Source organism: Colletes latitarsis, chromosome 7 (genome assembly GCF_051014445.1).
Source record: "Colletes latitarsis isolate SP2378_abdomen chromosome 7, iyColLati1, whole genome shotgun sequence".
Lineage (NCBI taxonomy): Eukaryota > Metazoa > Arthropoda > Insecta > Hymenoptera > Colletidae > Colletes > Colletes latitarsis.
Window position 1 is genome coordinate 16938113 of NC_135140.1, and position 15261 is coordinate 16953373.

The window sequence follows — 15261 nt, forward strand, 5'->3', positions numbered from 1 at the left end:
CACTCTGTTTCCGTCACCGATGCTACAGAAGAATCGACCAATCGCAGCTCCCCTTTCAATGTGGTAGTGTACGTATATATTTAGAAGCGGAAACATTGCCCAGTCGCCCGTTTCCGTCTTCCTAGAGCTTGTCAGCCATTACAGCTCTGCTCGCCGGTTCTTGCAGGGTAAGTTACTCTGAATATTTTTGGTCCTAAACACATAAATCTTTTCGTCATTCTCTGCAGAATCGTTTCAAAAGTAGTACGTTCGTACGCACAATTGTCGTAGAAGATTTCTTAAGCGCGTATTCTTGATCGCAGGTGTAACTGATACAGCTGACATAGTTTCCGAAAAATCGAAGATTGTCCTTACGGAACTGGTAGTGTGTCCGGGAGCAGATACTTCCAAACGTTCGTCCAGATGTATAACAATAGTTTTTCCAATCATACCAGGTACGCGATATTAAATAATAATCTTCTCATGCCGAATATAACGGGGCAAGATGTTTAACGATAAAACTGAGTACATTTTTTTTCGCGATATCGGGTTTTCCACCATTTTGTTCGTGGCTACTCTTGACCGTTGATTTTACAGAGTTCGTTCGACCATGTTAAGAATTATGTATTCGGCGTTTCGTAAAAATTCGTTTTTGCTGTTTCGGAATCCGGTGAAACGAAATTTATGTACGTATTATTGTTGATCGATATTTTTGTAGTAAAATTAACTGCACTGTGAAAAAAAATGGCGATTTGATTATTCAATAAAAAGTTGCTGACAAGACATGAAAGCATACATATAGTATAAGTAGGGTTTCTTATACATTTTATACTCTACCGTCATACAGTGCATCTTATTGCCTGCTTACGATACGCATCGCTGGTTTAAATTGCGGGTAAATTTGATGAATATATGGCCGTTATCGAAAAATAATATTTTTTTTATAACATTTTTCCATGTAATTTTAAATGTCAGAGTAAAAAAATGAAAACTTTTGTGCCGGAAATGAAATTCAGCAACTGAATAAGACATTAATAGTAAATGCATGCTATACGAGTATTATTTAACTTCCCTTGTCAAGCTAAATGGAAAAATATACAAATTTGTCATTGCCGAAGTCTGAATTCAATAAAAGTTCGTCTCGTCTCGAACCTTGTTTCAAATACGTAAATTCCGTTATTGATTGCGCGCAGTAGTGAAAACAATCCGAAAATTTCTCGAATATCCAGAATTTTCTATGGAAGTCAAGAATGTTCTAGATCGTGTCTAGAAAGGATCTGAGTTTTGGGCTTGGTTCAATATTGGATTATTTGAATTTTTCAAATACAATTTTTAGGTTAAAGAATAGAAAGTTCAATCAGTGAATTCAGCGTGTAACTTAATTTTTTCTGAGATAATTGTATTTTGAAATTCAAAGAACATTAACAAAATATTATTTTTCAGCACCGATCGTATTTGCCAAATTCTCCAAATTATTTTTACAAAACAATGTTAAATCTGCATTGGTCTTCCTTGGTACATTGTTAGAATATTATTCTACAATATAAAATTTTAATACATTCTGGAATAATATTTTGTAATGCATTAAAGAAGTGTCACATCCAGAATTGAAAGTAAATATGTATTTGATAAAATACATGCTGATGCAAGTTACCTTAATATGAGCCCTTGTCGTTGGACAAGTATTATATTATCAAATATTTATCATGAAAAAGCATTAATACAAATAATGAAACAATAGACAGTGATGTTATTCAAAGAAAAACAATTGTAAAGAATTACCTTAAACATTAATAGCATATTAAGTGTTCTCAAATGTTTCATTAATTAACTATTATATTACTTAATATTTTATAGAACAGTTTTACTTGTTCAAGTATCAGGAAGTAATATGTTACTTCTTTGGTTTCTATCTAAACTTTACCATAGTATCACTGCCAGTGGTCCGTGTTTTGTTCCTAAAATAACCAAGGAGCATTGTTAGCATTTGTCAGTTGCAATTTATAAAGTATTTAATGAATGCGATCTATATTTTCCTCTTATTGCTTTATGTTTTCATATTTTTAACTTTTACTAGAAAAAATTTTACTAGAATGAAAAGTCCACTGTTATGTTATTTCAATTAATTCATGGTTTTTTTTTATACATTACATTTGCATTACTCTTGATCTTTCCCTTGGAATGAACAATCTATGTTGTATATACAGGGTGTTCGGCCACACCTGGGAAAAATTTTAATGGGAGATTCTAGAGGCCAAAATAAGACGAAAATCGGGAATATCAATTTGTTGATTGAGGCTTCGTTAAAAAGTTATTAAAAAATTTCAAATTATTCACAGAAAAATTATTTTCGGTTGCGGGGGTCAATTACAATCAGTTTTGGTGAATACGCATACTCCCGAAATCCTACGCACTTTCGAGAAAAAAATTCTTTACCGAAAATATACTGTGTGGCCAGAAATGTTTCTGTAACTTTTTAACGAAGCCTCAATCAACAAATTAGTATCCCTGATTTTCGTCTTATTTTGGCCTCTAGAATCTCCCATTAAAATTTTTACCCAGGGTATTTAGAATACCCTGCATAAGAGTTCAAAGTATGAATTAATAAGTATAGAGATGAAGGATAAATGGAGTTTATTAACACATTGAGTGTAGTATTTTAATGTACAGTGCATTTTTAAAATGTTTAGCATAAATAGACTTTAATAATTATAAACCTTTGAATAACTTTAATTAAGGGCAAAAAAGGTATCATTTTCTCTAAAAATAATCTTATAATCACTAAAATTTTGTTGTGTATACAATTTAAAAAGCCATGCAGTTGTAAAAGTTTAAGATTATCATACAGTGTTACATTTTCTCTATACTAAAATTAAAACAAGTTATTAATTATTCTCTTATATAATATTAAAAATTGTTCTACATATCTTCCATGTATTGTGATGATGATTCAAATTTAAACAAAATATATGGATAATCCAGAATACTTTAGGAGTGTTTTGATGCAAATTAAAGGACAAAATAGTTCACTTAGCACTCAATGTGTTAATGGCTATTAGATTCCAGGTAATTTCATTATGAAATATATGGAACTATGCTACGATTGATTTCAATAATGGTGGTAATTTTAAGATGGAATCTGATAGCCTTCTCATTGCAGTCAAAATAGTTAAATCTACTATCGAGTATACAACACATGTTAGAAGCATTTTGTGAAAATGACTGATTACAGGTCCAGAGGAAATCGAGATTCTAGCAGTCGTAGCGGAGGTGGAACTTATTGGAATAGCCAGCAACAAACACAGAAGGAGAAACCAGTGAAGAAGCAAATCCAGAGAAGGACACCTGGAGATTTACTGAAGAAACCTAACTGGGACTTATCCAAAATGCCGGTGATTTTGAAGAATTTGTATATTCCTCACGTCAACGTTATGAAGAGATCAACCGATGATGTTGCCAAGTACCACATTGGCAAAGAAATTACCGTCAAAGGAACCAACACACCGTCCCCGATTCAAGCGTTCGAAGAAAGCAACTTTCCAGATTATGTTATGGAAGAAATAAGGAAACAGGGTTTTGCTGAACCTACCGCGATCCAGGCACAGGGTTGGCCAATTGCACTCAGCGGGCGTGACTTAGTTGGAATTGCTCAGACAGGCTCTGGAAAAACTCTAGCCGTACGTATTTTGCTATAATTCACAATTTTTTTATTCGTTTAATGTCTTGAATATTATGAATATCTTCTGAAACAAAAAATTATTTGAGCATTAAATTTTCATCAGATTTGTTGGACTTGATATTGAAATTTTGGTAACTTATAGTATTATAAAACACTGGTTTTAATAATTATTAACAGACGTAATACGTTTGTAATACGTAATGTGATGATACTGATACTTTTTCGGAGCACCCGCGAGGTGCATGCTTTTGTTACAGATTTGAACATTTTTCTTTAAAGAATCATTTACAATTGTAACAAATAGCACTGCAATTGTGATAAATTATTGTTTGGTCACATATTCGCTTGACTACACTAGTGGTATTGCTCCTGAGGAAATAGATAGACATGATGCACTAATTCCTTTATTCTATTAATAATTCAATTAATATTCCTATATTTTTCGTAAAATCAAAAAATAAATTTATTAAATTAATGTAATAACTGTAGAAACATTCTACAGAATACATAAGCAACACATTTACTATAGATCAACATGCTTCTACTTCATGTTAACATATGATCAGGATTGAAAGTTAACATATACTGCTAGATTTAAAAAAAAATATATTAGTTTATTTTCAATTATTATTTTTATGAAGTTATATTATGCATATAATTAATTTATTTACTAGACATGAAAAGGTTGAAACATATTCTTACTTATCAGTTTCATATTAAACCAATCTACTCTATTTATATGTATATATTGTATATTGATTATTCATTGAAAAAGAACGTCATAGCGCATTTTTTAAGTTTGGAGCAGAGCTGAGCGGTACAATCGATGATTTTAATCACTGAACGAGAAGTTGTAGTTGCGTTGAATTTTGAATATTTTAATATTTAAACAATTCTTTCATATTTATTAAATATTCGTTCATTGTTTTTTTAATGCCCCTTCTTGAAACATCAGTAATTTTTGAAGCAAGACACATTTGCTTGCAAGTAAAGTTATCGAGGTGTAAATCTGGCAGAGGTTTTGCACAGTGTATTTCTTAAAGTACAGAAATAGTTTTCAAGTTGGAGCGTAGTGTAGTTGATGAGGTGGTTACCTATCATTCTGAGATTCTTTTTTTGGCGCAGGTTCGAGCTACGTTTACACGTTTACTTGAGAATTGATCCCGCACTTGAGCAGATAAATGGACTGCCAAAATTTTAATATTAATACTCACGTTAACGAGAACACATTGTGTATACAGTTTATTTTTGAGAACTGTTTATAATTACAGTTTTCCGAATTTCATCATTATCCTTTCAGCATGTTTTCAAGACTTGAAACATTTAAGAAAATGTGAAACGAGAAATATAATTTTTTTTTTAATCACCAAACAGGACAGATCCCTTAAGAGAACATTGTTATCGATATTTTTCAGTATATATTACCAGCAACTGTACATATTAATAATCAACCACGTTTGAATCGAGGAGACGGTCCAATCGTTTTGATTCTCGCACCGACAAGAGAGTTAGCGCAACAAATTCAAACCGTCGCTAGAGACTTTGGTTCCTCCTCATGCATTCGCAATACTTGCATTTTCGGCGGTTCGCCGAAAGGGCCTCAGGCTCGCGATTTGGAACGCGGAGTCGAGATATGTATTGCGACGCCTGGTAGATTGATCGATTTCCTCGAGAAGGGAACCACGAATCTGCGCAGATGCACGTACCTCGTTCTGGACGAGGCGGACAGGATGTTGGACATGGGATTCGAGCCACAAATACGAAAGATCATCGAACAAATAAGACCCGACAGGCAGGTGCTGATGTGGTCCGCGACCTGGCCCAAAGAAGTACAAGCTCTTGCCGAAGATTTCCTGACAGACTACATTCAGATCAACATTGGTTCGTTGACACTGGCCGCCAATCACAACATTCGTCAAATCATCGAGATCTGTCAGGAGCACGAGAAAGAGACAAAGCTGTCGGGTCTCCTCAGGGAAATTGGCAAAGACCGCGGAAGCAAAATGATTATATTCGTTGAAACGAAGAAGAAGGTGGACGACATCACCAAGGCTATCAAACGGGAGGGTTGGCCAGCCATCTCAATTCATGGTGACAAATCACAGCCTGAGAGAGACTACGTTCTGTCTGAGTTTAGAAACGGCAAGACGATGATCCTTGTGGCCACCGATGTAGCTGCTCGAGGCTTGGACGTGGAAGACGTGAAATACGTAATCAATTTCGATTATCCAAACAATTCCGAGGACTATATTCATCGCATAGGAAGAACCGGACGTTGCCAGAGCGCGGGCACTGCGTACGCTTACTTCACACCAAACAACGCAAGACAAGCTAAAGAACTGATCGCTGTTCTAGAGGAAGCTGGTCAAGTGATAAATCCACAATTAGCTGATTTGGCGAACTCGATGAAGAACCAGTACGGTAAAGGCCGTCAGCGTTGGAGTCATTCTCGCTCGAACAAAGACAACTCGGCTGGAAGCCCCAGAAACAATACCAGCCCGATTTCTTCGAACAACTGGCAAAACCAGCACTCTCAAAACAATCAGCTCAACCATAACAATCCCAACAACCAAGATAGAACTGTTGCGCGTCAGCAGAATGGGTATCAGAACAGTCGCCAGAACAATTTCCAGTCCAGTTATCATCAACAACAGCAGCAGCAGCAACAGCAACAGCAGCAGCAGCAGCAGCATCAACAACACCAGCGACAGCCTAACGCCTACGCCAATAGTTGCCAAACCAGCAATGGAAACTATCAACCTGGTTATCAGAACGCAAATATACCCAGATACCACGGTAGAACAGGCGGCTTTCAAGGTAGTCGGTACCATAATCGACAGAATGCATACAATGGTAATCAAACTGGTGGACAGAACGTGTACCCTATGCCATCTCCGTTTATGATGCCATCCGGTGGACACACTGATTCTGGGATGCAGAGTCTTGTGAATAACAAGTTCTTCCAGACAAATCGACCACCGCCTAACACCGGAGCTTGTGCTTATCAATCGATGGGCTACGGTCAGTTCCAAGCTGTGCCACCGTACAGTTATCCTTACCCGCCTACACCGGTGCAGCAGTGACGCTTTTCAAGGTATAAGTCGGTAAGAGTGCAGGCTAAGTAAGAGATCAGTTTTTCCTATCTACATTGGACCCACTAATGTTTACGGTTTGTGTAGAAGGTTGGGTCTCCTTTGAATATATGCGTAATGTAATGTTTCTTCTTTTCTTTGTCATTTATTATTTTCTGGAATGGTGCCACTTTGACACACGCAAAGTCGAACAAAATTGTTTCGGTTGTTCGTACGCAACAAACAGAGTTTAAACGAAATCAAAAAGTATATTATTTAATTGGAAAAAGCTAAACTAGCATGAGACGGCCATTGCGAAAGAAACAGAAAGAAAGAAAAATTAAATGTTGTGCATTATTAATCACCGCGGCACATTCCAGTTGAGTTTTTTGAAGTAGTGGTAGTTATTTAGCGATGGTACATTGATATAATCATTACTGGATGTAGACTATGACCAGATATGTAGGCTTATAACGTGGTCATATCTCTAAAATAATAATTAATCTTCTTGCGATAACTATGTAAACGACATTTAATGCTTTCCTGAAATGCACGAAACATATAGAAGGGGGGTGGGTTAACGTTTTCATATTTGATAATTTATTTATATTTTGCATATATATATGTATGTACAGGCAATGCTCTTCAAAATGTAAGGCCTTTTGCATAAAAATTAAGCCGTACACCCGTTTTACAAAGCGCACGACGATATCGAATCGTGTTCTCTGTTCTGTAAACGAGACTGGGTGTGTGTCTCTGATATAGGGTGAAAGTAATCTCATAAAAAAATTAGAGCACGTCAATGGAGGATATCCAGCATAATTATATAGCGTACAAAAGCGAGTACTTGGAGAAGGAAAACTTGGGCTTTAGGGGACAACTTAAATTAAGCATGTAGTCACAATGGCTGTGTACCTCGGCGCAAAGTTTGATACCTTATTTTTATAATATATATCGAAAGTAATTTGTTGTTAAACCAACGAATGATTATACGAAGTAAAAAAAAGAGAAACATTGTTGTTTGATGTTTATGCAATTGGCCACTGAGTGGTCTTGTCCTCGCGCGCCCGTAACAAAGTAGGTACGCGCAAGGCTGGCCGCGATCGAATGAATTTAGTTGTACCTGTTTTTTAGTTCGCGCTCGTCGAAATTCTTGCTATTTTTTAGGGGAACGGTTCAAACTATCCGGGACACTTTCTATTGAAACGTTCAATGCGCTACGTAAACGTATTAACGCGCGTGGAAGATGTTAATTGTGTGGCAACGGTTCAACCTTATCGTTGCGGTTACCCGAAAAACGACTCTCGAGGAAATCTCACGTGGAAAAAAAAAAAAGAGACACGAGTTTTTTGTGCCGTAGAAATCGGGCACGAGCATGTTCGTCGACAGCGCATAGCAATTTTTTGCGGGCCTCCAGATTACTCTGTACACGTCACTACTCAAATAAATGAATAGTAGAAAAAGAGCTGAACAGAGAAGAATGCAAGACTCGAATACACTCGAGCAAGGACTCGTTTGCGAACGACATTATTGTGATAATTACATGTAACGCTTTCGTGAAACGGTCTCACAGTTCGTTACTTAATTACGCACAGTAGAGGAAAAAAAAAAAATATGTGAAGCAGTACGTGTGCACACTACCGTTTTGGTCGGTTCGAACGCGTCACGCGCGTATTTACAGCGGATTCTGCTCGATAAGAAATTGAGGAACTTGACGATTCGTTTCTAGGTTCACATGTAAGTCTTTATATTCTTCTTTCGCCGAGTCTTATCATCGGACTTCAAAATGTAGGATCGCGAAGAAAGTTAGGTCATTCGCGGTATTCTTCTCTTTGCCCTTTGGACATTGTGAATGCTTACGCTCCTACTGTGTTAATCTGACTGCACACGTTGCGTGTCGGAGTGAATAGTGATATAATAATAGGATGCGTATGCTACGAGTATTGGAAAACTCTGAATACTCATATATTGCGTACGCCCTCTATTAAATCATCCCATAGTAAAATCTCCATTATTCGTACTGGAAGGGGTTGCAGAAAGCATGAATTACGGCTAAAACTATAATTAGATATCAGAGATGGACACGTAATTTTATTCGAATAACAGATGAATAAAAACAATAAATGAACTTGTAAAATTTTATGCAACGAACAACTGATCAAAAGTTGGTTATCTTTCATTCATTATTCGAAATTTGTATCCAAGTATGAATTCTGCTCATCTCTGGTAGAATCATAACGTAACTTAAACGTGTTTTACGTGCACGCTTTTGTGCGTCCTTTGAATTTATTGGACCGCACGCTCGTGTTTTGTTTCTATGTTAATACGAATAACTGGAATCGACAGATCGTTGGCAGGGATGGGCAAAATTTTATTCGAATAATAGATAACGAATAAAAACTAACTCATGGCGGTCTATTCGTAACGTTTGTTCGTTCACCGTGAAACGTAATTTCATTTCATGATTGAAATTTTTATTTTTAATGTTATTTATTTCTTATTCGTTATTCGAAATTTTCATCTAAACAATAATTCTGCCTGTTTTTGCTCATTGGACATGAATAATCGAGATTTTACTGGATTTAGAATTTGTTTGTCTCTCTGAAATTGTTTCACTGTAGTTGATCAGAGGCTACTTTATCTCCCCCCTCCATGCCCTGGTCTAAAATTTGTTGATTTTCTCGTGACATTATCAAATAGCCTATTGAATTTCGCTAAACAATCGACTATCGTAATACTACCGTACTTTTAATTACATTACACTGCAAACATAGAACATATTACACATTTTCTATCGATAGTTGATACTCCTGGGTGCACGCTGAGTCCATGCAGATTATTCAGATTTATTTGGACAGAATGATAAACTGAAACTATCTCCCGGGTGGACGTGGTTCACACCCAGGTAGCTGCAAAACCCTCTAAAACTTTAACCCTTTGAACTCAGCCTGCGTCTTTTTTCATGAACCAATCCGGAATATTAGTGAGTATCCCAAAACATGCATATCTTAATTTTAAGATGCATTCTTAACGATGAGTCTCTGGTATAGTCTAACATATAACTTTTAGGAAGTTTTACATCGTATTTGGCTCGAAACAGCAATGGTGGAAACTCCATAACGTAGGACAACAAAGGGTTAATATTTTGTCAGTTTATAATGGAACATTTAAACATTACACTCTTCGGTTCTCAGTGAAGCAAATGTTTCGCAAAGTGCGTTTTGCATTTTGAAAATTGATAGTGGGTGTACGCGTAGCTCTGTGATATGTAAGATGTAGCATATTTATAGATCTACCTATTGTGCATCATGATTAAAATAAGGAACGTATCTTATCAGTTTTATACGTGGTATACAAATCATGTGATCCTAACGACGTGTACTGCGAGCGCTCGCTGTCTACTTTAGGGAAAGAGGAACAAAAGTTGTTAAAGCAAAAGACCAGTATTTCCTTTCTTTGTGTTTGCCATGCGAATTCGTCTGCTGCCAGAGTGAAGAAAAAGGGAGAAGGAATCGAAGGATGAAACGTGTATTATTTCTGTTTAGAATTCTCCTTCTTGAGTATTTATAGAAATTTGAGTTTATCATAATATAGTCTATGACGAATTCATTTAATGAGCGAGTATAAATTGTACACAGAATATATTACTTTCCTTCTTTGCTTTTGTACTGTGAATCTGTTCTTTTTGTACGTTTGTCTGCTTGTTAAGATATAGTCTTCTAATATTTGCGTGTTTATCGCTAATGGGAGTAATCTTTATAAAAGTTTAATAATGCACTGCTATCAGTTTTTTTGTTAATATGTTCGTATTTTCTTCTTTTTTTTTTTTATTCATATCAGCGGTCATTCATAAATCCTGTGTTCATTATTAATTTTACTGGATAGAAACATTGGGGAACTTTGTTAGATGTGAATTTTCCCTCGTGCGACAGGATATACAATGAACTTATTTTCGGGAAGCATAGTTGTATCTTCGGTGATCGCTTCTTTCCTGCTAGTCGACAATTTTAGTTTGTATTATATCCCCCTTTGTTATTTCATTACTGTACACCTTTTCGATCAAATCTCTGCGGTGATTTGTAATTTAACGAGGTCAGGTATCTTAAGTTATTGCGCAATATTCCCAAAAAGTCTTGCCCTGTTATTGTTACAAATTGAAGAAGAAAGAATTTAAGTGCGTTCAAGAACAAACTCTGCAACATCAGTGAACTTGAATGTTTCTTGGTCAATACATTTCTAGTAAACTATCGTTTTCTGTCAGTTTCCAACGGTGATTGTGAACGTTGAATAACGGAGGAGTAGTTTTGAAGATTTTTCTGACACGCCTTCTGTCAAAGGGTTCAAAATATTCTCGTGGTGTTTTCACGCTTGTATCAAGCACTGTCCAAATCATACACTAGCTGTTCGGTTGAACGGAATCTTGTATTTATTCGCGTCCTATCTGTTGCTTTTTTTTTTTCGAGAAAAAGAAAAAAAAAGGTTCAAAACGATAATTGGCACAGTTTATCCGCTTTCGCGTGCTGAAAAATCGTTAATGACTAATAGCTTCGGGAACACGAGTACCTTTTTAATGATTAATGCTGAACGCTGTGATATCGCGTACATAAACATTTTTATTATTATAAACGTAAATGTGCATATTGTAATGTTAAAGAGTACTATTCTCCTTTATATGTGAAGACTGAATCTCGCCAACTTATACACAAGTTTAGCAGCCACAGATACGTTCGTATACTGTAGACTACAAAATAGACTATTTGTATATTATTAATTATAACAATATGTTTTACGTGGGTAGTGCCGTATGGGACGGTACTATTATGTTAGTTCGATAACGGGTGCGTGTTCGTATTGTGCATTTTATTGAGAGCTAGTAACCGGTGCATCGTGACGAGAATAGTTACACGAGTCCCGTTTCCTTTTACAGTTTCGTCTAATTCAAGTCGAAGGGTAGTTCAATTGGAAACGTTCATTTCATTTTCAATTGCTTGCCACGTTTATTGTTTTCGATTTAATTGTTAAATCGTTCGTGAAAAGAGGACGTTACAACAACACAATCCGTTTCATGGTAGTTCCTATATTGCATTCTTCTTTGTAACGTGAATGGGTTGCAGCTTAAATTTTGCAGATGAGTTGAAGAGCTTTTTACTTCGATGCGTATTACATTTTTGTTTGATCGAAAAGAAACTTAACAATATTTTATTCGTGTAGTTACATGTGTGCATTGCCGAATCTGTTATTATTATTTTGCGACCGTATATCAGTTCTTACTGTAAGTTGCTATCTTCCGTACATAGCTGGGGAAATGTACCATAAATTGTTGATCATTTTTAACAACGATCAGAGATTAGTGCATTTCTGCACTGATACGAATTGTAACAAACATTCTTCTCCCACGATCCAAATCTCGTATCGCAACGGAGAAGAGAATGTGACACGAAGATCAAAGTTAGGAGAACTAAATTTGTAACGTCATTTTTATTATGCACTTAATAATGTTATACTCTATTTTCTAATTGTCAAAATAAGCGTGATCTTTTTTCTTTCTTTTTTTTTTCCTTTAAATTTAGTTTTTCCTAATGTCAAATGTAGACTTGTTAGTGTATATATGAATGTTGAACACTGCACACTGTACGGCAACAAAATTACTGTGTAAATGTTTGCAGAACTGTGAATTCAATACAGTAATTTATGTGTTTATGATTTTATGTAATGCGTCTCATAATGATGGTACACATTTAAGCCTGGACTATTCAGACGAAGAACAATGTCTTTATTCGATCTTAGTGTGTGCTGAGATCTTTGAATTAACAAATCTTATCCACCGTATCTAAACTTCAACAGTTTAAGTATAAAGCTCGTAGTGTATTGAGTTAATAAGTGGGTGCACAGAATAACATTGTTTCCTACAACTGTATACATAGAAATTGATTTTTCAATGTTCAATCGCGCGAACATTGTAATGTTTATTAGTCCTGCGTACACCTGATTTTATAATTATTGTATTCTTATAGCGATATTCAACTTTTATAATTACTTGTCTTATAATCGAGTAGTTGCAAAAGGAACTTTCCTGTATTTTGTGTATATCTCAACTCTTTTGCTAAAAGCTGATACGATTAAACGAAAAAAAAAAAAATCAATTTCTTTTATTAAATCTAGTAGCAAAAGGGTTGAAGACACGAAATTCTGAATACATACCACTCCCTAGTATAGCAGGGAGCAATATCAGTTACAGGTTGTTCTTTTTACAGACGTTCGCATTTTTCGTAATTGTTCTCCGAATGGTAAAATACGCATCCGTTGTACTTTGTTTTTTTTTTTTTCAGAGCACATTATATTTACATCCAAAATATATCTGAACGTATATTTGGAGTAACAGGTCATTCGAGCTGACCTGTAATGACGTTAATTTATGCGGAGTTTGTGAACAAAAGGCGAAGCGTAAGAAGTGAAAATAAGATTTTGGACACGAATCATCGAAGCAAAGTCAAAATTATAACACGTATAGGAATTACATGATCACGGGGAAACGCAGTACAGCACGGTAGACTTCCTGTTGTTGTAATAGTTCATTTGTTGACGCATCTGTTCTGAACGCGCATTAGGAGGAGAAAGAGGAAAGAAATGAGTAGTTCGAAAGACGCTAAATAATGTAGTGTGCTAAATTATATGGGAAAAGATGAGAACGTAATGATTTAGTATGCATGATTTCAAGCGATATGAAAGCAGAAATCGAGATATCAGGCCGCTGGTGTCGGGAAAGGTATACAATACAAAATATAAATATGTATTTTGTTATTACGGCTTCATTGAGTCATCGCGCCTTACAATATGAAAGAGCTCGGCCAATGTCCAAGACGTGTATACAAGATTGCAAATAACACTCTTAGATTAAATATAAAACCGCTCCTTGGTCGTCCTCGGGTAAATTGAAACAAGCGTTTGCAAATTGTTTTAACTGCAGCAGAGAAAGACGGCATACAACTGTATTTCTATTCTTGATTAAGAGTATACAAGAGACACGTTAAGGATATACATTTATGTCAATTTTACCGCGCAAGAACGCATTTATCGATTATTTATACATATGTATATAACATGTCTGTATATATTTATGTATACACGCATTATTTTGAAGGAAAAATGTTCTTTCAGAAGATGTAAATCATAGAATATTCTCTACAAAAAAAAAAAAAAAAAATAATCGCCTATCGCGTTATTAACAGATTCATTGCTGCCTTACATTTGATTTATCTCACTAATGACTGTGTAATAGAATGCATAAATATATCACAAGAGTATGCTTGCCATGGTAAACTTGGCAATGAATGTGTTAAGGATGACAAGTAATCTAGTCGAAATTGTTCAATCGTTAACTGTGGTTCTTGGTGAGTTCTTGGATGTCACATTGAAACGAACATCTTTTTTTTTTTTGTGGTACAGGTATATTCAGAAACTTTTCAAATGTTATTGTATGTATCACTTTCGAGTGTTACGTGTAATAATTTAACGAAGAAATGTTTTCTATTATCAAGCTGTTGCTTCAAAGATTCTGATACATAGAGAAGAAAAAGAAACAAGAAAATCTGTACTACTTTGTACTAAACAATGTTGACTTGGCATGAATATATTATTGCAAAGCAATATTTTATGAATACGGAAGATCAATATTAAGATGTACAACTAAGAACAAAGTTGTGCGAAGAACATTAGTTTTCTCTATTTTGGATGAATCAAATAACGCGAATGAATTTGTTTCCTGATCGTGTAAGCCGTTTTACTGCAGAACCAATAGTTTTTACGACCAAAGAGAGGTATCGTGACAGTGGCTTGTTTATTTCCCTTTTTCTTTTCTTTTTGACCATGACATGATTTTCAAAAGTGGAAACTAAATCGATAGTATATGTGTGGTGCGAATATATTTCACTGCAATCTTCAGTGAAAGATAGGAAACAAGTGACGTTTGTTGAAAGTATGTTAGAATTAATTCATTATTTTATGAATCGCTCCTGTTTAATCACACTTATGATTTCCCGATAAGAAGAAGAGCATACATAAATTATTTATATAAGGCAGCGTACAAGTCGAACGAAAAATGGCGTAAACGATGTTAAGAAACACTTCTATATTCAGATTCTCTTCTGTAGGTTTCATTAAAGTGCATTTCTTGTATGTTACACAGTATTATGGTAGAATATAAGAAAATAAATATTGCAATAGTAATCTGTACTTTGATTACTTTCCAAATTCCACTCCCAGGTTTTGCCTATGTTATAAAAAAAAAATATTGTTATGTTAGTTTTCTAATTTTACCTAAAAAGTTATTAATCTAAATACATTGATTAAATTTTTTATTAATATTACAGATTCTGTAATTTTCTTTCCTTTAAATCTCTGTTCGATAAAATTAACTGTTCAAACGGCTTGGAAAAATAACTTGCCACGTAAATATAATTTGAAAAAAAATCAGAAGTTTTGTTGAAGTAATTGTGTACTTGAAATCTTAATTGTTTATATTTAATAAATAAA

The 15261-nt window shown here is 35.1% G+C and overlaps 1 protein-coding gene across 2 annotated transcripts; it reads left to right on the top strand.

The window, feature by feature from the left end:
• The first annotated feature begins 108 nt into the window (after positions 1 to 108).
• LOC143344127 (uncharacterized) lies at positions 109 to 14955 on the top strand. Of its 2 annotated transcripts, XM_076769844.1 has the most exons (4): positions 109 to 167; positions 303 to 434; positions 3212 to 3656; positions 5074 to 14955. In XM_076769844.1, the coding sequence occupies exons 2-4, from the start codon at positions 403 to 405 to the stop codon at positions 6739 to 6741; spliced, it is 2145 nt and encodes a 714-aa protein (XP_076625959.1). In that variant the 5' UTR covers positions 109 to 167; positions 303 to 402; the 3' UTR covers positions 6742 to 14955. The 2 variants fall into 2 exon arrangements, with proteins under 2 accessions (XP_076625959.1, XP_076625960.1); XM_076769845.1 differs by lacking the exon at positions 303 to 434 and having other exon boundaries at positions 115 to 167.
• The last annotated feature ends 306 nt before the right edge of the window (positions 14956 to 15261 follow it).

Coding starts and splice junctions, on each gene's coding strand:
- LOC143344127 (XM_076769844.1), top strand. CDS start 403: ATGTATAACAATAGTTTTTCCAATCATACCAG. Junction 435..3,211: donor AGTTTTTCCAATCATACCAG/GTACGCGATATT, acceptor GACTGATTACAG/GTCCAGAGGAAATCGAGATT. Junction 3,657..5,073: donor GCTCTGGAAAAACTCTAGCC/GTACGTATTTTG, acceptor GATATTTTTCAG/TATATATTACCAGCAACTGT.